Source organism: Schistocerca serialis, chromosome 9 (assembly GCF_023864345.2).
Source record: "Schistocerca serialis cubense isolate TAMUIC-IGC-003099 chromosome 9, iqSchSeri2.2, whole genome shotgun sequence".
NCBI lineage: Eukaryota > Metazoa > Arthropoda > Insecta > Orthoptera > Acrididae > Schistocerca > Schistocerca serialis.
This window is the reverse complement of record NC_064646.1, coordinates 124,087,597-124,109,979: the sequence shown is the minus strand read 5'-3', so window position 1 is coordinate 124,109,979 and position 22,383 is coordinate 124,087,597. Positions and strand designations below refer to the sequence as shown.

The 22,383-nt window shown below is 40.6% G+C and overlaps 1 protein-coding gene across 1 annotated transcript in view; it reads left to right on the top strand.

Moving 5' to 3' along the window:
• LOC126419214 (DNA replication ATP-dependent helicase/nuclease DNA2-like) overlaps window positions 1-22,383 on the top strand; it is a 155,257-nt gene that overhangs the window by 58,428 nt on the left and 74,446 nt on the right. Inside the window, exons 5-9 of the mRNA XM_050086349.1 lie at window positions 8,952-9,098; window positions 11,162-11,411; window positions 13,019-13,330; window positions 13,427-13,557; window positions 20,603-20,803. Coding sequence (XP_049942306.1) covers window positions 8,952-9,098; window positions 11,162-11,411; window positions 13,019-13,330; window positions 13,427-13,557; window positions 20,603-20,803 — 1,041 coding nt within the window. The remainder of the gene's footprint in view (window positions 1-8,951; window positions 9,099-11,161; window positions 11,412-13,018; window positions 13,331-13,426; window positions 13,558-20,602; window positions 20,804-22,383) is intronic.

The following is a 22,383-nucleotide window of genomic DNA, read 5'->3' as shown; positions in this document are numbered from 1 at the left end:
GATAATTTTGTGTCCCTCGAGTCTCCCATCCAAACAGCCTTCTCCAGACACCAACACATGGTTGCCGTTTTTTTTTTTTACTTGGATAAAGCATACGATGCAACCTGGCAACATTCATATCCTTGCCAAATTGTTTGAGTGGGCACGCTCCAGATTTTTATCCAAAACTTCCTGTCGCTTTGTACTTTCCGTGTCTAAATTGGTGCCTCCCTTAGCTCCCCCCGTATTCGGGAGAATGGTGTTCCGCAGGGTTCCGTATTGAGTGTGTGTCTATTTTTAGTGGCCATCAACAGCCTAGCAGCAGCTGTAGGGTGGTCAGTCTCCCCTTCTCTGTATGCGGATGACTTCTGCATTTCGTATTGCTGTTCCGCTACTGGTGTTGCTGAGCGGCACCTACAGGGAGCCATTCACAAGAAGCAATCATGGGCTCCACCCCACGGTTTCCAGTTTTCAGCCGCGATGTCATGTGTCATGCACTTTTGTTGGCATTGTACCGTTCATCCAGAACCTGAACTTTATCTTAATGATGATCCACCCACTGTAGGTATCGATTAGGACTGGTTTTCGATGCCCTATTGACTTGGCTACCTCACCTTTGTCAGCTAAAGCGGGAGTGCTGGCAGCACCTCAACCCTCTCCTCTTCCTGAGCTCTGCATATCACTCTAAGCTGCTGCAGCTCTACAGAGCCCTTGTTCAATTCTGCTTTGACTATGGGAGTCTGGTTTAGAGTTCGGCGGCATCCTCAGCATTGCGTTTCCTTGACCCAGTGCACCAATATGGTGTGCTGCAGCTTTTAGAACAAGTCCGGTGAACAGTGTCCTCCATTGCAGATCCAATGTGCACAACTGCTCACCAGGTATGTTGCATACATTCGTAGTTATCCTGCACGTCTGAATTACCATCTCCTTTTCCCACCCATGGCAGTTCACCTCCCGCATCGGCGGCCGTGGTCAGGGGTCACGATTGCGGTTTGCGTGTGATCCCTTCTCTCCGAACTGGAGTCCTTCCCTTCACATACACGTCCATGGTGTACACCTTGGCCGAAGCTTTGTCTAGACCTTTTGCATGGCCCTAAGGACTCTGTTAACCCCACCACTCTCCGCTGTCACTACCTCTCGATTCTTGACGTGTTCCAGGGCTCTGAAGTTGTTTACACAGACAGCTCAATGGCTGATGGTAATGTTGTCTTTGCCTATGTCCGCAGAGGCCATATTGAACAGCATTCCTTGTCCACTGGCTGCAGTTTATTCACTGCAGAGCTTGTGGCCATATCTCGTTCACTTCAGTACATACGTTCCTGTTATGGTGAGTTGTTTCTTATCTGTTCTGACTCCCTGAGCAGCTTACAAGCTATTGACCACTGCTACCCTCACCATTCTTTGGTAGTGAACATCCAGGACTCCATATCTGCCCTCAAACGATCTAGTTGTTCAGTGGTGTTTGCGTGGAACCCCAGGACATGTCGGAATCCCAGGCAACGAACCTACTGACAGGCTGGCCAAACAGGCTACACGGAAACTGCTCCTGGAAGTGAGCATCTCTGTAACTGACCTGCGTTCTGTCTTATGCTGCAAGGTTTTTCAGCTTTGGGAGTCGGAGTGGCATAACAGTATGCACAACAAACTGCATGTCATTAAGGAGACTGCGAATGTGTGGAAGTCTTCCCTGGGGGCTTCTCGCATGGAATCAGTTGTCTTTTATAGACTCCACATTGGCCATATGTGGCTCATACATGGTTACCTCCTCCATCACGAGGACGAACCTCAGTGTTGCTGTGGCTCTCAAATGACTGTCATCCACGTCTTGCTGGACTGCCACTTTTAGCCAATCTGTAGTGGACTTTTAACTTTCCCTGCATCCTACCTTCGGTGTTGGTCGACAATGCCTCAACAGCAGTTTTAGTTTTATGTTTTATTCGTGAGGATGGGTTTTATCATTTGATCTGAGTTTTAGCACATGTCCTTTGTCCCTCTGTGTCCTCCACCTTAGGGCTTTTAGGGTGGAGGTTTTAATGTGTTGCAGTGTGGCTGGCTTCTCGTTTTTTATTCTCATGGTCAGCCAGCCATGGTAATCTGCTTTCTTGTTTTTAATCTCCTCTCTCTGTTTCTTGTGGCTCTCTCTGGTTTTCTCGTCCTGTTTTGTCCATTGTAGTGTTCATTGTCCTTCTGTTGTTCTTCTGGTTCTTCCTTTCTTCTGATATTGTGCCGTATGTCTACTTTGTTTTCTTCTTTCCCTTGGGTAATTGTTCTACTGGGAACAAGGGACCGATGACCTTGCAGTTTGATCCCTTTCCCATCCTTTTAAACCAACGAGCCAACCAACCTGTACCTTCTTAATGATGGTTCTCCTAGTGCCATGTGTGGCACTTTCTCTGCTTTTGGTCTTTCACTTACATCCTCTCCTCCTTCCTTCGTTACACTGGTGACCACACAATGACCTCTGGATAGTGATCACTTCCCTGCGCCTCATGTTCCCTTCCCACATCCCGATGACCAGGTTCCCAGCAGGGTTTTCCGTATGCTGATTGGCCTCTGTATACCTACCAGTTTGTATTTATACATTCTTTGTCCATTTGTATTGATGAAGTCATTTGTGATATGTCTGATAAGATAATTTGCATTGCTGGCATTGCTGTTCTTCGCTCAGTGGGCCCTGCTCACTGTTGGCCAATTCTGTGGTGGAGTATGGCCATTGCCACCACTGCCCTTGATCACCAAAGCTCATTACTTAATCAAACGTAGCAAGTGGGCATGTTGGAAATGCTTTGTCTCCTCCCTAAGTTCTTCTGTGCCTATGCCACAGGAAAGGCTACACTCCGCACTCTCGTAGATAGTCAGTGGCAGTCTTCCATTCTGAACCTTGCCCTTTCAGGTGACCTTCGTATGGATCCATCAGTTCTTGCAGAATACATTGAGACCCATTTTGTAACTGCATGCGTGTTAGCCTTCTATCTCCTATCCAATTGCTTTCCTCTGGAAACAGTGGGCTGAAGCTTCCCACTTACATTTTACCGCGTGTCAGGGAGAATACTACAATGAATCTTTTACTGAATGGGAACATCTTCTGGCCCACAATGGCAATAACTCCTTCAGGTGTTCAACGATACTTGTTCCAAGGTATTTTCCCCTTTCAACGGAGAGACACTATTGTGGTTCCTGTCCGTAAGCCCAGGAAGGGTCCGTTGTCCCTTGATATTTACTAGCTAAGCAGTCTGACCAGTATCCCCTGCAAGTTATTTGAATGGATGGTGGCTCATCGGCTCAGTTGGTTCCTCGAATCTCAGGACCTTTTATCTCCTTACCAGTGTCTCTTTCAGGGATGGGGAGGGGGTTAGTGGGGGGTAGTCTCTGATTGATCATCTGCTTCGTTGGAAACAGCAGTTCTGCAGTCCTTTCCACAATGCCGTCATCTTGTTGCAGTTTACTTTGATCTTTGTAAGGCTTGGCGCCATAACATCCTACTTAAGCTCCACGAGTGGGATCTTCATGGGCCCCTCCAGATTTTTATTCACTATTTCTTGTCGTACCAGTCATTCCTAGTTTGGTTTGGCACAATTCTCAGCTTTCTGCAGACCCAGGAGAAGGCATTCCACAGGGCTGTGTGTGAAGCGTCCTTTTTCTCATCACTATCAAGAACTTTTGGCCTCCACTGGACCATTGGTCGGCCCTGCTCTGTATGTGGATGATCTCTGTAAGTGGGCTAACTCCCAGCTGGTCGCCTCTGTAGAGTGACAAATCCAGGGTCAGCTTCAGCATGGACACTCTTGCATGGTTTTCAATTCTTTCCCCTTAAATAGATGGTGGTTCACTTTTGACATTGTGCTGTGATCTACCTCTATGCACAGTGTCTGGCATGGTCCCCCTGTTCTGTTTCTTGAATCTTCTTTTTGAAACAAGCTTACTTGTTTGCCCCATATCCACTTTTTGAAGGTTGGCTGTTTTTGTAAACTCTGTGTTCTTCGCTTCCTTGCCCAGACCTCTTGAGATGCAGATTGTTTGACTCTTGTCTGCCTTTATCGGGCATAAGTTCTGTCTCAGACCAGGTTTCCATTGTGGTATCCATTTAGCCTCTGGTGCCTTTCGCCCTAGGTTCACACGGGGTCCCTCCTCTTTCAGTTTGGTGGTCCCAGCTCCTGTTCCCTATGCAGTCATTATGCGCTCTTCTCCTGCTAACCTCTTCTGTTCTATCCTTTTTGCAGCTTTGGAACGTCAGTCGCCCATTGCCTGCCTTAGGTAGGTTTACAGATTGGGCTCCATCTGGCTTCTCTCCTTTGCAATTTCCATCTTCCTTTCTTGCCCTCTTCTCCACATACTCTACTGACCTCCTGCCCTTGGTTAGGCACCAGATTTGGATGGATCTCTTCTGGGACCTGAAGGCCTCCACTGCTCCAGTGGTGTTCCATCATTTGTTCTGCCTGCTCTTATTGGAGTCTCAGGATGCTGTTGATTTTTACAACGCCTGTAAATCCGCCAGTCACACGGGCTATGCTGTCAGATCTTCTGTTGGCATGGAATAAGATTTCCTGCCTGCCATGTGTGGGGTGTTTACTGTGGAACTGAGGAAAAAGACCTCATTTCACAAAGCGCCTAGCATCCAGCGCACATTGGTCTGTCGTTTACTCATATGATTTTTAACGCATCTCTGTTGGTTTTTTAACATTTTTTATCAAATTCTAAGTTGATTTCTGAATGAATCGTAAGTTGATTTTTGAATGCGTGCATAGTTCACATGATGTCTCTGCAAGGGGAACCCCTGTCGCATCTAGAAATAAACTTCCCTGCAGACAAAAGAGGTCGGGGCTATACAAGCTGAGCGAATAGAGCCAAACGGGTGAATGGCAATCACTGTTTATGTGGTTGAGTGGGTTTGCAAATGATCAGTGTTGTTATAACTACTAGCGAATTCCATAGCTTCAGACTAACAGAGTGGAAATAAATGACTAACAGGAATAACAGGCAACAAAGAATATGTCTGGTCTTCTCCGAATATCCAAAGAAATGAAATTTTGACAGAAAGTTCTTGGCCAAACCTCTACAATATTAACGGTCAGTTATATAGTCCCCAGCTAGCAGCCGCTAAAGTTCTATTCTGGTAGTTGTGCAGAAAATGCTTTGTACGAACACATAATAATGCCTAACTGGAGAATAAATGTGGGATAACTAAACAGATGATTGTGGCAGGGTTTTGAAGTTAACCAGAGAATAAGTTTTGATACTGGCAGGAATAGTTACAGTGTAAGTGATGACAAGATTGTTTGTTAGAACGAGGAAGGAGAAGAAAAGGGGACTCACACAAATTACGCATGAATATGACTATTTAAAATGTATACAAAAATTTCGTACTACTACTTTTCGATCTCATGCTTCAGAAGCTAGAGTGTATGAATAAAATGTGAAACTATTTCCTAACATAAAAATTTTTGCTTGTAGTAGGCCTAATAGGCATTTGATATTAGTACTTCGTGAATTATATTCTGTCGTGTTATAAAAATGACCATTTATGCCTAAACAGTCTCAGTTACTTGGTGCGTGTAACAATTGCCGCAATATTAGCCAGGCGTATTTCATTTTATCTAGCAGACAGTGACAAAATACACGTAATCAGATCGAGAAGCCACACCAGTCTTAGGTACTATTTGTATTAACAGAGTTTCTAGTATTAGACGACATTTCATTTTTTCATGTAGCAAAATGTTGACGAACTTCGATGAGGTAATAGATTCTTTCTCAGAAAGGAAAGTACGCCATATAAAACTGTGGCAAGATTAGAGAGAACAAATGTAAGGATTGAAGAAATGTGTACTGTCTTTCTGGTCTCTTGTTTTTACTCGTTTTACGTATCCTATATTTAATTTTGTCACACAAAACAGTTATTAGCTAACAGGCAGTAAAGACTGCAAATTTTCTGAAGAGCTCTTGTTCTGCCGGTTACAAATAGTCCCATCCAGTATTAACTGCAAGATTTTTTAAAAGAGGAGCAGGATGTCAAACCGGCCGACTGGAAGCAGGAGAGGCACCACAGGACATTTTAATTTCAACTTGCCTGAATATAGTTTGATGGCACCTTTACATAATATTGCACGTTTGAATTCCACAGAGCGAAATACAGAGACGTGCGATGGAAGAATGCTGTATGAAGAGGCGTGGCACTGCACTTCAGCACACTGAAGACCAAATAACATGTGTTACGTGCCCTCGAACATAAACGTTTTATGAACAGACTCTTCAGAAAGATGAGTGCTAAAAAATGAAGATATCTTTGAAAAGATGATTTTTAAATTTTTCGCATCCTACCTCAAACGCTTGAGGTGAGGGGAGTGCCACTATCTAATATTGCCCTGGTTCGGAAATATTGTAGATCTGGACCTGCTGCACAGAGCAATCTGAGTTGTAGTGGGAAGGTGGTAGTGACCCATGTTTATGTTAAGTGATTTTGCTGTTTCCTCTTCGTTTATTGCTCTCACATCAATTGAAAACAAAACTGATTTCTGTGGCCGGGAGCTATCAAGTGAATTAAAATACATTCATATAATTACGGAAGGGTAAAATATGTTATTAGTTTCAGATTGTATTTTGTTTCCACCTTTCTGACAGTCAAGCGTTAATTGCCTTGCAGAAGAGTGAAGTTAAAGAAATTTCACATTTATTAATCTTTTCTGCTGAGGCAGTTAATTTATTTGAAATGAAGTGTTTAATTCAGCACTATTGGCTAGTTTCAACTGTTCGCTGCATTTCAAGATCACGTATTCAGCTTCTAGCACGTATCGAGTTATGCCATAATAAAGAACCAAACATGAGATAATACAGTACTGGTACTCCAAGAAAATTTACATCTGAATCTGTACATACGAATGTGCGCTGTAAGCCGGATTATGAATTTTAGTATGGTTTCTTTTATGACATAATGTAAGATCTTCCAATGTTTTATACGTACGAATGTACAGACTTCCTGCATCATCGTAGCTGCGCGAGCGCGGCGACGCCTGTTATCTGGTGCTCTCTGGCAACTGCTGAAACGAATTTACTTCTAACAGGTCACGGGAAAATATTCCGAATAGTTGTTTGAAAAGCGTTACTTTCAAAGTAAATTTCCTATTTCGCTAGATGGACTCTGTGCTCGAATGTCCAATGAATTTCTAAAACCACAGAGCGTTTGGCTCTCATTAAAAAATCAAATCTTTGAAGATGACCATTTAGATTATTTTTGAGCCCAAAAGATCACATTTTTGTCGTTGTTAAAAATTTTACTGGCATATTTGTGTGATCTATCTTAAAGTGTAACTCGCTCAAAAAAGATCAACTTTATGTGTGACAGCATAGCTTGTCTTGCAACTTATTAATCTTAGAGACCAATATTATACGTGAAAGTTTTTCTTTTCTTGTAGCAACACTACGTATATTAATTTAAACCATTACCTTTTCCTATTTGTGTGTTTGTGCTTCTTAACAGTGATGTTGATATTGGCTGGCTGCATCACATGTCCTATGCTCTGAATATCCGCTGTCATTGGCTGGCGAGGTCGCTTAACATGAGCTCAACTGGCTTACAAAAGCGCATCGCAATCTTGATTTCTATCCTTTGGAAAGTAACATGTGGTGTTTGGTGGAATTCGAATTTATACTTTCGTAATAAGAAAATATGCAGTGTACATGTTGCTGCACATCGGAGATATTTCCAAAACACGTTTTTTCCCCTGAGTTTTGTTTTTTGAAGTGCTTGGAAATTCTACGCCAGTGAATAAAACCACTATCATTGAAAGGATTGATAAGTTTAACAGTTCGGAGGAAAAGTATACTGTTAAGTAACATGGAGAAAATGTATTTTCATCCAGAAGAAAGCGTATTTTTAACCGGGAAATCCGGGAAAAATCCGGGATTTTTTTTTCCTCGTCCACGTATACACCCTGTTTGAGTCACAGACAGGAACAATGAAAAAGACTTCATACTTTTAAGTTGAGGATTCTGTGATACATCAGAATGCGTCCTGCCTACAGATTCCTTCAGCCAAATTGTCATAAATTGCTTTTTTCCGTAGTTCAGTTGATTACATCCTTGTTAGTAGTTCTATGTAACTGTGTAATCTTCGGTATTCTCCTGCAGCACTAAATTTCATAAGCTTCTATTCTTTTCTCATCTGTATTGTGTATCATCCACATTTACTTCCACACAAGACTTCCAGAAAATACCTTCTGAAAAAAGTTTCTGACTCATTAATTTTATATTCATTGTTATCAAACTTCTGTTTTTCAGGAACACTTTTCCTGCTATTGCTAGTCGGTATTTTGTGTAGTCTCTACTTTGTCCATCATTAATTCTTTTGCTGTCTAACAAAAATCTTCTGCTGGTGTCTCATTTGCTTTCTGATTCACTCAGCGTCACGTTATTTGACTAAATGCCATTACCCTTGTTTCATGTTTATTGATACTTCATAACCTCTCATGAGGACTTTTTCTATTCAGTTCAGCTGATCTTAAGTCATTTGTCATCTGACAGAATTATAGTGTTTTCAGGTTCAGCAACCCTCAACATTTTTCTTTTCCCTCCTTGAACTTAAATTCCCTTTCCAATTTTTTCATTTTTCCTTTAGTGTTTGAACAATGTGCAGATAGAACAGTATGGAGGATTGGCTACAATCTTGTCTCACTACCTTTCTTAACGATTGGTAACATATTTAAATCTGTTGGGAATATGCTCTGAATCATTGCTTGATTACAATTGTATCTCAGGGGTTATTCTCTCAAGTGAGCACTACCAGTAACACCCTTGAAGCCTGTAGAATAAGTACTGTTTAGTAACTTGATGAATTTAGTAATCTTCTGAGGGGTTGTACTTTTTCCATTGACAATGTTAGATCATTATCAGTGATAAGCCCTTATATTTCTAGCACTTTCTTTCTTGAGAATGATGGTTATGTGAATTAACAGGATTTGTTTTGTCTTTTTTTTTTTCAGCAAAGAGGAGACTTTAAATCTCTCTGGTAGTGAAATGTGCTATGTTGTTCAAACATGGAAGGATCCTGAAGTGCCAGTAAATATGTTTTTGCAATTGAGGTCATGTGAAACAAATCGAACTGCTGTGTGCCAGTTACGACCACCATGGTATGTGGCTGATAATGTGTTAACTCGATTAACTGTATTTTCAGTATGTAACAGAAAAGTTATTAGAATGACTGTATTTAAGAACAAGTTCATTTGATATTGTAGTTGCTGCATTAGTGGCATGAAATACACATGCCAAATATGGGTCTTAAGTAGGCTACATTGTTACTTGCTTTTCTAATGTTATCCTACATATATAATTTTCTCTCAGAGTGAAGAAGGCATTATCCAAGGTCTTGGACACTTATTTAGATGAGTTAAGTTACAAACCTGGTGCAATAATTAAAAAAAATTTTTTTTTTCACTTGTTCTTTGAGGATGTAAGGCAAATGATGAAGGGCACCTGTTATAGACCATTGCTGATTCCATTACATTTCTTCTCCAGCTATTCTGCATCTAATAATCTTGCTGTATTTCAAATGTTAAATTCTTCACTCAGTTATGTTTAGTTCACCATGTAATGGAGATGTTGAGTTGCAGACAGGCACACTAAAAAGACTGCTAACCAAGGAAGGTTTCAACCAAAAGGCTTTCTTCTGAATCAGACACTATACACAAAAACATTTATGCAAACACAACTACCACACACATTACCACTGTCTCTGGCTGTCTTGGCCTTTCTGTCTAATTCAGGAGGAGGCCTTTTTTTTCCAAAAACTTCCTTGTTTAGCAGTCTTTCTAAAGTTCTGATGAAGCAAGCTGGGATATTTTTACTTCCCCTCTTGTATTATAATCTGCCTTCTTAAAATTCGTTTTTTCATTTTTGATCAATTACCATTAACATACATGAGTATAATCTGCATTTCCATAAAAGAGACAGGTTGGCCCTCAGTCTTAAAGAATATAGCACCAGATCTAATTTTGTGCATAGTTTTATGTATGTAATTGATTTCCTAATTTATTTTGACTATTCCTAGTTAATATCTTCCACTATAGGATGAAATCAGTAATTGTAAATTCTGTTGTTGACTTATAAGCAAATATAAATTCTATAATAATTCTAAACATTTGGAGGAACAACTAATAGTATTCTTACAGGATCTGTTTGGCCCTGTTCGAAAACATGTTACCAAGCCAACCATAATTAATTCCAAAGTAATTACCAGTTCTGTCAAAAGTATTGTTTGCGTAACTATATCTGTTAATTTCATGACTTAAACAAATAATTTGATTTAACCCTTGTGGTAGAAGAAACTGTTAAAAAGGACAAATGTTTCAATGCATTCAGTTAATTTAATGAGGTATGTTTCAATTGTAATTTCTGTAAATTAAACATGGAACAATGTGTAGTTTCAGTACCTATTATTGTGATGATATATAAAGGCCCGATTACTGGGCTTGAGTTAGTCCATCAGTCAGTCCATATTAGTTAGATCAACAACAATAGATCAATTTATCTGTGAAATAAGTGTAACAGAAATAGGCCATGTGTTAAAACAATGTCAGTGTGTGTTCGATACGTACCGTATTATTCGGCAAGAACTGTGAACTGTGTGGTTAGGTTTTACTGCTCATAGATATTAAACAGAAAACTATTGTAGCAGTATGCTGATGTATACCTGCAGACTATCAATGAAGCTTATCAAAAGTTAACAATAGTCCACTGGCCATATTAACTGTGTGTATTGGGAGGGGGGGGGGGGGGGGGTTGTGAACAGTGCAAGTAAAGAACTGTGAAACGCAGCTGTGCACCCGTCGGCTACATCATTTAAAATAGGCAGTGTAGAACTTCCATCCCCCATTTTTCAGCCAGTATAGCAAAACAGTACATTGACACAGAGGACAATCAATGAAGAAATAAAGGAGCTGAACGTCACAATGTGCTTGTCTGAGACACATTATCTCCACTATATAATGAATAGCAATCTATCCTTTTCATATCATTGTCACTATTTCATCCTGGATTTCCCATTCTTTGATGTTATCTGTTAGGTCAAATTGTACGAACAGAGAAACATTGTTGCTGTCTGGGAATGTGCATACGTATAGAGCTCAACTTAGATAGGAAAAAATTTTCATGTTTCATCCATTTTATTATTTATTTATATCTTCCTCTTGTACAGGTCCAGTTTACCAGTCAAAGAAGGGGATGTTGTGAGCATCATTGGAGCAAAATATGAAAAAGAATCATGGTACCTAGATTTGAAGGCAGGAATACTTGTCCACCACTCAGATCTACTTGTGTCTGGAACTTCTGTTGTTGGATCACTTTTCTGCAGGCGACGTGCTGTCCTTGCAGAGTGGTTTCGTGGGGTGGATGTTACAGCTGCCTGTGCTGTCATTGGATCATTAGTGCATACAATTCTCCAGGAGGTTTGTTACTGGATAACTGGATCTTACAGTATTACAGATGAGATGACTTCATTTGGTCCTAGTGGAAAAATATTGTTCTTTGCATCAACTGACCTATGTAGTGAATCTCACAGCTACTCCTAGCATTATTAGTGAGAAACAATATTTTCTTAGTAGAGCAAAAGTACATGTAGTCCTAGTATTCCTCCTCTCTCTCTCTCTCTCTCTCTCTCTCTCTCTCTCTCTCTCTCTCTCTCTCTCTCTCTCTCTCTCTCTCTCTCATTTGAGGAAATATTCTTGCAGTAAACAGTGTGAAACAACTTGATAGTTACTCACTTATTGCAATGTGCTGTGGTTGTAATGACTGTAGCTTACAATAATTTGAATTGAAGGATGTGACATTCAGGAATTGTGTGTGGAGGAGAGTGGAATATGTTTCAATAACTTCTCCTAGCTATTAAAAATCTTCTATATCTCCTTCCAGAGTGGGGAGGGGGGGGGGGGGGAGAGGAAGGGACAGAGAGAGAGAGAGAGAGAGAGAGAGAGAGAGAGAGAGAGAGAGAAATGTATTTTATCCCCAAATGATCTGAGTTTGTTTGTCTCTGTTGTGGTTATACTTTTCTACCTTCTATCAGTCCCTTTATTGATTGCTTCAGTACTTCAGCTTCAGCTTGGTCAGAAGCACATGTTATTTAAACATATTAAAATAAATAAATAAAATGAAACATGCACTTGTCTTTATAATGATAAATTACTACATACTGTATTGAAGAGGCATTGAGGAGCCCAGACACACATGGAAGAGGACATTTTCTAGCTAAACTTTCAGAAAAAGTCATCCTTTAGACAGCTAGGAGACATACAAGTTCCCTGTAAAATAACTTTTTCTGATAGCTCATTCAGGTTTCCTTGACCAAATGCCTATCTGCTGCGCAATACTTCCATTTGAGCAATAATATTTCCTCATAAAGATGTATGTGTTGCATCTAAATTTTTTGTTGATTGAAAACTTTACAAGCAGTTCATTTCCATGGTTAAGATCGTAACTAGTTACCTGCTTAAGTTGTATAAATTTATTTGCCTATAGATGTCTAACTAAAGACAAGTCTCTTGAGAAAACTGCAAAATTATACAGAGAAGTGAGCCAGTACATACCTTCCAGAAGTTGAAATATAGCACTGCCGAAATATGCATATAAAAGCGAGAAAAAAGTTTTTTTTCTTCTTCTTTTTGAAGTGTCCATTGGCAGCATTGTAGTTTCATCTCCTGAAAGTAAGCTCTGGCCAGCTGTTCTGTTTCCCAGTAATTTTAAATATACTGTAGACTCTTTCTTTTTTAAGAGGGACTGTACAAAACCAGGAGCTACTTTTTATTTATACTACTCTGTGGGCTTACCCGAGTATTTTATTTCTGATCTTTTTGTCTTTTCTGTAGCATGTAAATAACTGTTACAGTGAGTTTTTTTACATTTGTGTCAGTGTCTCCAATATAAGTGACTGAAAAACGCTAAGAAGTGCAATAAGACTTTGGTGCTGTGTATATAATTTCAATAGAGTTTTATTTAGCGTTATCAGATGTTAGTGTTTGACTTCCGGCATGCTAATTACATGTGTTGCCTCTCATTGCAGGTACTTCAGAACAAAATTCAGGATAAGAACAGTGTGGAACAGTTAGTGATGAAAACCTTGGAAAATCCTGATAATTTACGTCAGCTGCTTCTGTGCGGACTGTCAAGTGATAAAGCTCGAGCAGAGATAATGCCATTTGTGCCTCGAATTGTGCAGTTTGTGTCACAGCACGTGACACATCCACATAAGAATCGTGGCCTTGCAGTGACCGATATTGAGGATGTGGAGGAGAATATATGGTCTCCACGACTAGGAGTAAAAGGAAAAATAGATGTCACTGTGAAGATGAAGTCACCTGCTAACAGTTCTCAGGTTGTTTAAGAATAAGAATTCAGGAAATGTAATCTGAAATGATATATATGACAGTGTGCATCCTGTTAAAACAATCATATTTTTGGCTTATTTCAGTTAGCTCCATTAGAACTGAAGACAGGCAGAGCGACAGCTTCTTCAGAGCACAGGGGCCAGGTTATGTTATATATACTAATGTTGCAAGACTTGGGCTACAATGTTAACAAGGGCCTATTACTTTACTTGAGGTATATGTCTCTTGTCATTTATATGTTACATGTGTTTTAATTTGACATACTTAATCAGTTGTTTACATTGTTTTTGACACTTAAACAGTAGATAATTTTGTAGGTATTTTGCTAGGCAAACAGTGGGCATTTGGAGATATTAGTGAATCTGATTTGATGAAACTGCTACCATATTGAAAAACTTGCAATTTAAAGATTAGATTGGGCATTACTGGCTGTATAAAATTACTAGCTGTTAGACCACTTTAGTGTTAATTTTTATATATCACATTACAATACTGTGTATTAATAGTAGAGGAGATTCCTGCTGTGTTGCCTGAATTAAGAGATGGATAGAAATATTTGTGAGAGAGAGAACCTGTCAACCTCAAGGTGAGTGGCAGACAGGTGGGAGAGTGTCAAGGGATGAAATCTGGTATGTTTAATTGTCTGATTGACTAATGCTTCAGAGTTCTGCTCGAAGTGCACCATAGTGTTCTTTTTTTCAACACTATCTTCAGATATCTAAATTTGGTATTGAAATTGCCTGTATTTAAAATCACTTCAGCTCTTGCCAACAGTATTTAAAATTTTAATTTATAGCACAAATGATCAAGCTCTTCATGCTGAAGTATAAATTTATATATCTCTCTCTGCATCATTGATGTATTTAAAAATCACACAAGATTAATTAGAGTCTGCACCTAATCAAAGACAGTCAGCCTCATATTTATGAAAATTGTGTTATTACTCCTGAATCCAATTAAAATTGTATTGGGTAATCTGTACATATCATAACAGATTGTTGTGTAATGTGCTGGTTGTGTTCCATACATTTAGAAAATTTAACAGCTTTGTAGCAAGCAAGGATAGTTTTATGAAGCACACAGTTGTGTGTAATATAATGTAATCAGATGGATAAAAAAGTCTACTCACCATGCAGGAGCAGCAGCAGCAGAAAACACACATTAAAGGTATTACTTAAGCAAGCTTTCAGAACCAGTGGCTGCTCCTTCTGGCAGGAGGGGTGAAGGGGAAAGAAGAGGGATGCAGGAAAAGGACTGATGATGTTTATGAAAAGAGGTAGAGTTCAGTAAAATTACACAGAACCCCAAGTCAGGCAGGACTTACCAGATGGGATGAGGAGGTGGCATGACTTCTCTCCTCTCCGGTAAGTCTCCCCTGACACAGGGTTCTGGGTGACTTTCCCAAACTAGACCGCTTTTCCTAAACCTCACCAGTCCTTTTCCTGCACCCCTCTTCTTTCTCCTTCAATCCCTCTGCCAGGAGGAGCCACTGGCTCCGAAAGCTCGCATGTGTAATACCTTTTATATGTGTGTTCTTTTGCCATTGCTTCGTGAGAAGATTTTTTTTGTCTATCCAACTGCATTTTCAAAAATCAGTTACGTGTAATGATAGAAATGTTTTATACTACACATCTACTTATTGCCATTTGTCATAAAAAACTGAAATATCAGTTCATAGTAACAGTTTAACTGGGCAATAATTATGTGTTTAGTAATGTGTATAACTGAGAATTTGGTGCTGACTGAATGAGATGATGAATTGGTTAACTACTGGACATGCATTTGGTTTGACCAGGGTTCATTTCCGTGTCTGAACATTTTTTTTTTATATCAGTGTAATCTCTGTTAGTAAGGGGAGATTTTATTCCAAGCCCATTTGTGTCTTCTCAGTGCAATATGTCTGATTACAATCTGGCTACTAGTTACAAAAATCACAGTACTAGTCATGGCAGTTCCTGATGATAACGATGATAGAGGTATTCAAAACCTTGTATCCGTAATCAACTTTGAAGCTGCAAGAATACTACTAACATTTTACACATTGCAAAAAGTGTTTCATGAGATACATCAAGAATGTTGACTTTTTTGATGCATTCCCATTCTGTATTGCAATGTAACCAAAGAACACTGCAACACTGAGTACTGTGGAAAGATTCCCTGTTGAAGCCCTTGTTATAGAAGCTGGTGGATAAGATCAATCTCCTAAATAATAAATTCTAGGAAATACAATTTTAACATTGAGGCTGCATTAGGGTAGAGTTTCTGAAAACAAAGAAGACTTCAGAGACATTGGACTCTGTGAAGCTCTTAACATCAATGACAAGTTTGAGAAAACAGCTGTATGTCTTAATTTTTATCTGCATCTGTATAAACGTAATCTGCAACCCACTATATGGATCATTCCCGAATGTACGTAGTACCAATATTAGCAAATTGCTGTCCCGTTCCATTTGGATATGAGTGAGAGGAAAAATGACTTACATATTTCAGTATCCACTCTAATCTCATTTCACTCTCCATGAAAGAAATAAGAAAATTCATGTAACAGAATCAGGTTGTACTTGCTTTGAGAACAGGCATTACATTCCAAACCTGACTGCTCACTTTGAATACAAGTTTTGGCCATGTGATGGGTACATGACCAGATGAATTATCTGCTTCGCATTTATGTGATGCACTGAGAAGACAAATGTTAGTAGTTGTCCACATAATCTACAGTAATGATATTTACAGTAACTGTGATTATCTGTTGCACAATTAAGTCTTATAATCACTGCATCATCTGCTTTCTTAGTTGGGGTTGATAACTTGTGTAGTGGTGCTTGACTCTGGGATAGTCAGTTTGAATGCTGATGATGGAAGAAATTTTCACCAGATTTGGCCAGCAATGGGAAGAGAGGTGATGGTGTAAAATTTGTGATCACCAGACTCTGCACTAATACTTAGATTGAACTACAAAATTCTCCAGTCTTTCATGGAATGAAGATATGTGAGACTGCTGATAATCTGTTACATGGAAACAATAAAATTGGCAGTGCCCTTGTTTGCTATTCAAGACGAGCAGGGTATGTACCAGTACTGGGCTTCACTCCCTCTGTCCACTTTCTTGTTGAATAAATGTGACACTAAACTCTGCAGGTGCTCTTCACAACCTTCCAAAATGGGCAGAGACACTTCAGAGTCACAGCACTCTCCCTTCACTAAGAAAAAGTATCAAAGGAAGTCTCCTAGTCAACAATGCCATACAGATTTACTTTTTATCACTGGATCTAGATAATAAGACATTTATAGAACGAATAATTACTCAAGTATAGTTTGAAATTTGCAGGGAGACCAGTTTCTGTGCAAGATGCTCACTTGTCTAGCTTAAGTCACACTATGTGTTTGTTTATGCTCTCATATTTCTTCCAGTTACACAATACCTCTATGACTGGTTTGTCAGAATGCAAAATTTGTTGGCTTCTGCAGCATTGATTTGATTTGATTTTATCAGGGAAGCAAAAACAACATTGATCAAGCCCACTGCTGCTCGCACCGAAACAGAGTTTATTGTGTGGTATCGTTCTCTGTGTCTCTAGTAAAGCCAACCAATGTGCTTGAACAGTGCAAGGAGATCCTTTACCAGTGCTTTGGTAGACACAACTTCTTCAGGTCTAGTTGATCTGAATATTCTGTGACTTTTAATCTCCAATGCCTTGCATTCGTGGATCAAATGTGATGAGGTTTCCTCACCCACACCACACGTCTTACATTTGGTTGTCTTCTTCTATTACGTCCATTGTATGTAGATGTTTTTTGAAATTCCCATGGCCTGTCAATAGTCCAACCATGAGTTTCATTTCTCTCCTGTTCAAGCCCAGGATTGAGAGACTTCTCTTAGAACATGGCTTTGGCATCAATACCTTGCCATATTTTTGCTTTTGGACCTTAGCCCCAGTATTTTGCATGCTGTCTCCTTGTCCAGTCTCGTAGTTTTATTTTGATCATCGCTGTAAGGGTTGTCAGGATAGATTCCGGTTCAATAAATGGTGTCATCGCCCCTATTCTGGCCAACCCATCAGCTTGCTCGTTATCACTAATCCCTGAGTGACCAGGGACCCACTATAGGTTTACCCTGTTGTTTTCCCCTAGCTCCATAAGGACTTTGTGGCATTCTGCCACAATCTTTGATCTTGTTGCAAAGGCAGCCAGTGCTTTCAGGGCTACCTGACTGTCTGAATAAATGAAAGTGCTATGACTTCTGTAGTGCCTCCGCAAATTCTCCTCCATGCACATCCTGACAGCAGATATTTCTGCTTGAAACATAGTGGCCATCTCCCGTAGAGAGATTGCACTCTCCAACCTGGGCCACACCTCGTATGTCCCAGCCCCAACATCGTAGTCTGTTTTCCAACCGTTAATGAACCAGACTATGTCCCCAGTACATTGTTGAAATTTGTTCTCACAGAGATCTCTACTTCCGATTACTACACTGAAAGACTTCGTGAAGCAGCTGGGAGTTAGTATATAGTTGGCCGGAATTTCCCCACCATACCTATGCCTACCTCACTCAGTATCTTAGTGTGAGATCCTGGATACCCAGTGAGTTCCAGTTTTTGCTTATCTTTAACCTGTGTGCTGCAGCTGCTGCCTCCCTCTTTACCCACAGGCGTAATGGGACATGTCCAGCATGGTTTCCATCCCGGTAGTGGGTATGCCGCTAATTCCGCCTATAATGGCTAAGCAGGTCAACACATTCTCTGGCAGATTCAAAGTTCTCCCTTCGAACACCTGAAAACCAATATCTCACAGGGCTCTCGTCCTGGTCTATGTTGTCTGTCAGAGCACATTGAGAAAAAGGAGTCTTGAGTAGCAGTTCCAGTGTTTCATGTGCTGTCCATGTATACTCCCCATCCTCTTTCCTTAAAGTTCCTCCTGGATTAGTTGGTATCCTAGTGAGGATTTTGTGAAGTCTGGCCTGAACAGCCGTACCCTCTACCTCTTCAAAGAATACCTTCCTGGAAGCCTGCTTTGATTGCTTAGTTGCAAGATTGTATTTCACAAGGGCCACCTGATATTCTGCCCATTTTCCTTTCCTTCTCGCAAGGTTAAACAGTCTTCATACCGGTTTCCTCTGTGATGACATGTTGTTGTTCCACCAAGATACATTCCCATTTGTGTACTTCTTGCTGATTGAGCAGTTTTCATGGTATGGAGTCATGATGAGTACTGACTTCCAATAGGCTTGAGTCAAGGTCTCTCATATACACCTCCCAGTCCATTTTCCTGGGATTCCTATAGGACATGGTCTGGCTGATGCTCATTTCAACCATGAACTTAATATATACATGTGGTCTGATGAGGATGGCTCTAAAGCCACATGCCATTGTTTGACATAACTACCCACCAAAGTGGAACTGAAGGTTATGTCAATTACCTTTTCCCTTCTTATATTCCTGAATGTAAGTTCCTTGCCCTATTGAGGATCTGTAAGTTATTAGCTAGAAGAAATTCTGGAAGGTACTCACCTCTACTGTGCTTGTCAGAGCTGCCCCACACTAACTTGTGGGCATTAGCATTGTATCCAACCAATAGTTGGTCGCCCTGTTGTGCAGAGGCTTCAGTCAGTCTCCTCACTTCCTGAGAAGAAGCAGCACTGTCCTTGTAAGAAAGGTATGCTGAGACCATTACAAACTCCCTCGTGATACCTACCTCATGTTGCCGCATCCATCTGGTCACTAAGTTCTTAGAACAAAAGTCTGCCATCGGCATGAAGAGGATTCCATTTTTTACATAAATGCACATTCTGGAGTTTCTTATAATTCTAGCATAAACCAGCTTACCTCCAGTGCCACCAAGACCCGATACACCACCTGTATATAAGTAGGGTTCTTGAATCGTGGCCATGTCCACTTCTTGTCTTCCCAGAAGATGACTCAGGGGACCAGCATCCCCCCCAATCTTCTCAAAGAGAGCCATTTTCATGAGCTCCACCTGCTATGAGGTGAGGTGCTCTTGACCAGTAGATAGCCTTGCAGGATAATCATCCTAAAAACTGAGACTGAAGTAATATAGGTCTGATTCCCTATTTCTTGTCTCAGCTTTTTCTGGATACACTTTTCCTGAGAAGTGGGAGTCTTAGATTCCTTCTTTTTTCTCTTACAGTCTGCCGTCAATGTACAAGGGATTTGTACACCCCCTTCAACCTGGGACAGTCTTTTCTTGGAGTTCCCTCCACTTTTGTTTAGGAAGCCACTCTTTTTCCTTCCTTTTTAGCTTTTGTTCTCTAAGAAGTTTCCTTATGAGTCCCACACAAGTCTTTGATCTTAATCTGGTCCATCTTCTTAGTAACCACTCCCACTTCTTGAACAGGTCCGTCCCCCTGTTCAGCTGAGGGCAGGTTTTCAATTGGTTCCAGCCCAGATGTTTGGATGTCTGAGTTCTCAACTTGCCCCTCAGTATTGCTATTTTCTTTCATTCCATTTTGGTCCCACGAGAGTTGGGAATTTAATTAGTCCACACCATGGAAACCCCATGCGATGCAAGGCTAATGACTCGGGGAGGTCGCCTGGTATCCCTGAGGCTCCATTCATTACACATCTTCTCATGTGCCATGCACCCCTCGGCACGGATCGCATCACACCTTGGATTGGGTATTCAGGAGTTGGGAAAGGACAAGGAATTGATGTGGGATGACAGGTTGATGTGGGACACACTTAGTCTGGTCCCTCGACCAAGACCTTACGGACTGTAGGTTCCCGCAGCTGACATAGGCCTCAGTTTCATGTGAACACACAAGCCTCTCCACCTGCATGGACAGTACTACTTCAAGGTGGTGTCCCCTGGAGAGGTTCTGCATCATTATACAAGGAGGTAATTATTTTGGGCATAAAGGTTTGAAAGTAAAAACAGTGCAATGTTTGTCTACTGGTCAGTGCAGTCAGAAGTAGTCCTAAGTGCAATGTGTCCTGAACTGAGTAAACTGATTATGGTCAATAATATAAGCAGACAAAGCACAGAGACTTGTGTGCTGCTTTTCTGTGTTCAGTTTTGCTCCTGTAGCACAGTGATGGTGTGAGTGATTATTGCAATAATTTAAACTGGATGACAGTAAATGACAGTCACATTTTGTGTTCAGGCTTCTGATTGTGAATTGTATCAATTACTGTGGTGTTATGAGCAGATATGTTTAATTGTCTTTATAGTAAGATTTATGCCACATTTTGCTTTTTTTGTCATTCATGAGAAGTAAAAAATTTAATATATGTCTGTTTTTACAGGGATGACGTGTCACTTATGGAAATACCATTTTCTCATCCTGAAAGTCGTGATTTAATTCAGCTCCGAAATGAACTAGCAAACAACTTGCGTACTGCAATGCCCAGCGAGATGGGCCAGCCACCAGTACTTCCAAAGCCCATCTCTCGAACTAATGGGTGCAGCAAATGTCCATACCTTATTGAATGCTCTGCCTATCAGCGGTAAGTAGTAGTCAGATGACATGAACAATGCAAAATTAAGTTTGTTTTGTTGTGAATGAGTGTAATTACTGGCATTTTCTGCACCGAAAATCAAAGTGTGTGGTTTTTTTTTTTTTTCCCCCGCCCCCCACCTGGAAGGTGACAGTGTGAAGGTTCATCAGTATTGCCAACATGTATTGCTCTCTTCCTAAGGCACATACTTCAGCTTTGCTGTCTTTTTTAAATGCCACACTCTTTTTATGAATTCCAGTGGTCATCACTCTCCTATCATCATATCTAATTATCTATTACAGCAAAGCTGCTACAATATTCTTGCAACATTTGAAGGTAAACATATTCCTGAAACTGAAAAGTTGCAAACTTTTTAAATTGTTAGTTGATATAAGGCCTGCCTGTTGTGCAAAACCCTGATTTTTCACATAGACCGAAACATGTTTCAGCACCTTTGTGCCATCATCAGTGGGTTTTCTTTATTCAGATCTGTAAAATGCAGTGATAATTCTTATGCAGAAATTAGGCATGAAAACAGTTTTTGCTTATTGTTCTCATTGCCTTGATTTTACATCACAGAGCTACACAGGACACTCTGCATTATCAGGTACTGGTAACTTGTCATCTGCAACTAAATGATGTTAATGTGTATTTAGGCAGGGAGTTAACACTTCACTTTTATCCTAACATAATTTTGTTGTGTGAGAATATTTTGAGACTATATTTGCGATTTTCAACTTTGACAATATTATACTCCATAAAGGAGATGTAGAGCCGCGCAAGGACACAACAAAAAGACTGCTAAATGAGAGCTTTCGGCCAAAAGGCCTATGTCTAAAGTAGACAAACACACACACACACACACACACACACACACACACACACACACACCTCCCCCTACGGAGCTCACCTCGCTTTGAAGAGTTCGTACTTGGGGCCATGGGGCCCCAGCCTTTGCAGCACCTTTTCCCTTTCTGTGTTCCACATCTATCCTCCTGCTATTCTTTTTCCCCTCCCTTGAGGAACATCTCTGGGATATTTTTGGGAATGTGTTCTGAAGTTTCAGTAGCCTGACATCAGAACAGTCCTTCCACTGTTCTTTATTTCTTTCTTCGTTCTCCATCTCCTATCCTGCCTCTAATTCAGCATTTGAGGTTCCTCTCTGTTGTTTCTTCTTCCTCCCTGTGCATTCCTGAAGGCTGGCCCAAACATCTGACATGTAACAGGTGACTGGGTATCACATAATTCCCAGCCTCGAGTCAACAGATGGGATTCGCACGTTGCCCCTGGCACAGGCCAGGCCGAGGGAGTGGTGATTGCCTGAACTGTTACCTTCCCAAATTGTCAGTTGGTCCCCTTGTCAGGAGTTCAGGAGGTGTGACCTAAGGTGTGAACAGTTGCCTAAGGCAGGTCAGCCCCCCACCTGTTGGAAGGAGCACCATTGGAGATGTTGACAATCATGTCATAGGCTTTCTAGAAATCTGAATTCGTGGCCACAGTGTGGTATTTCTGCAGGAAACCATTTGTGACATTGGCTGACAATGACGAGATGGTCAACTGCAGAATGGTGTGCTCAAAATCCACATTGT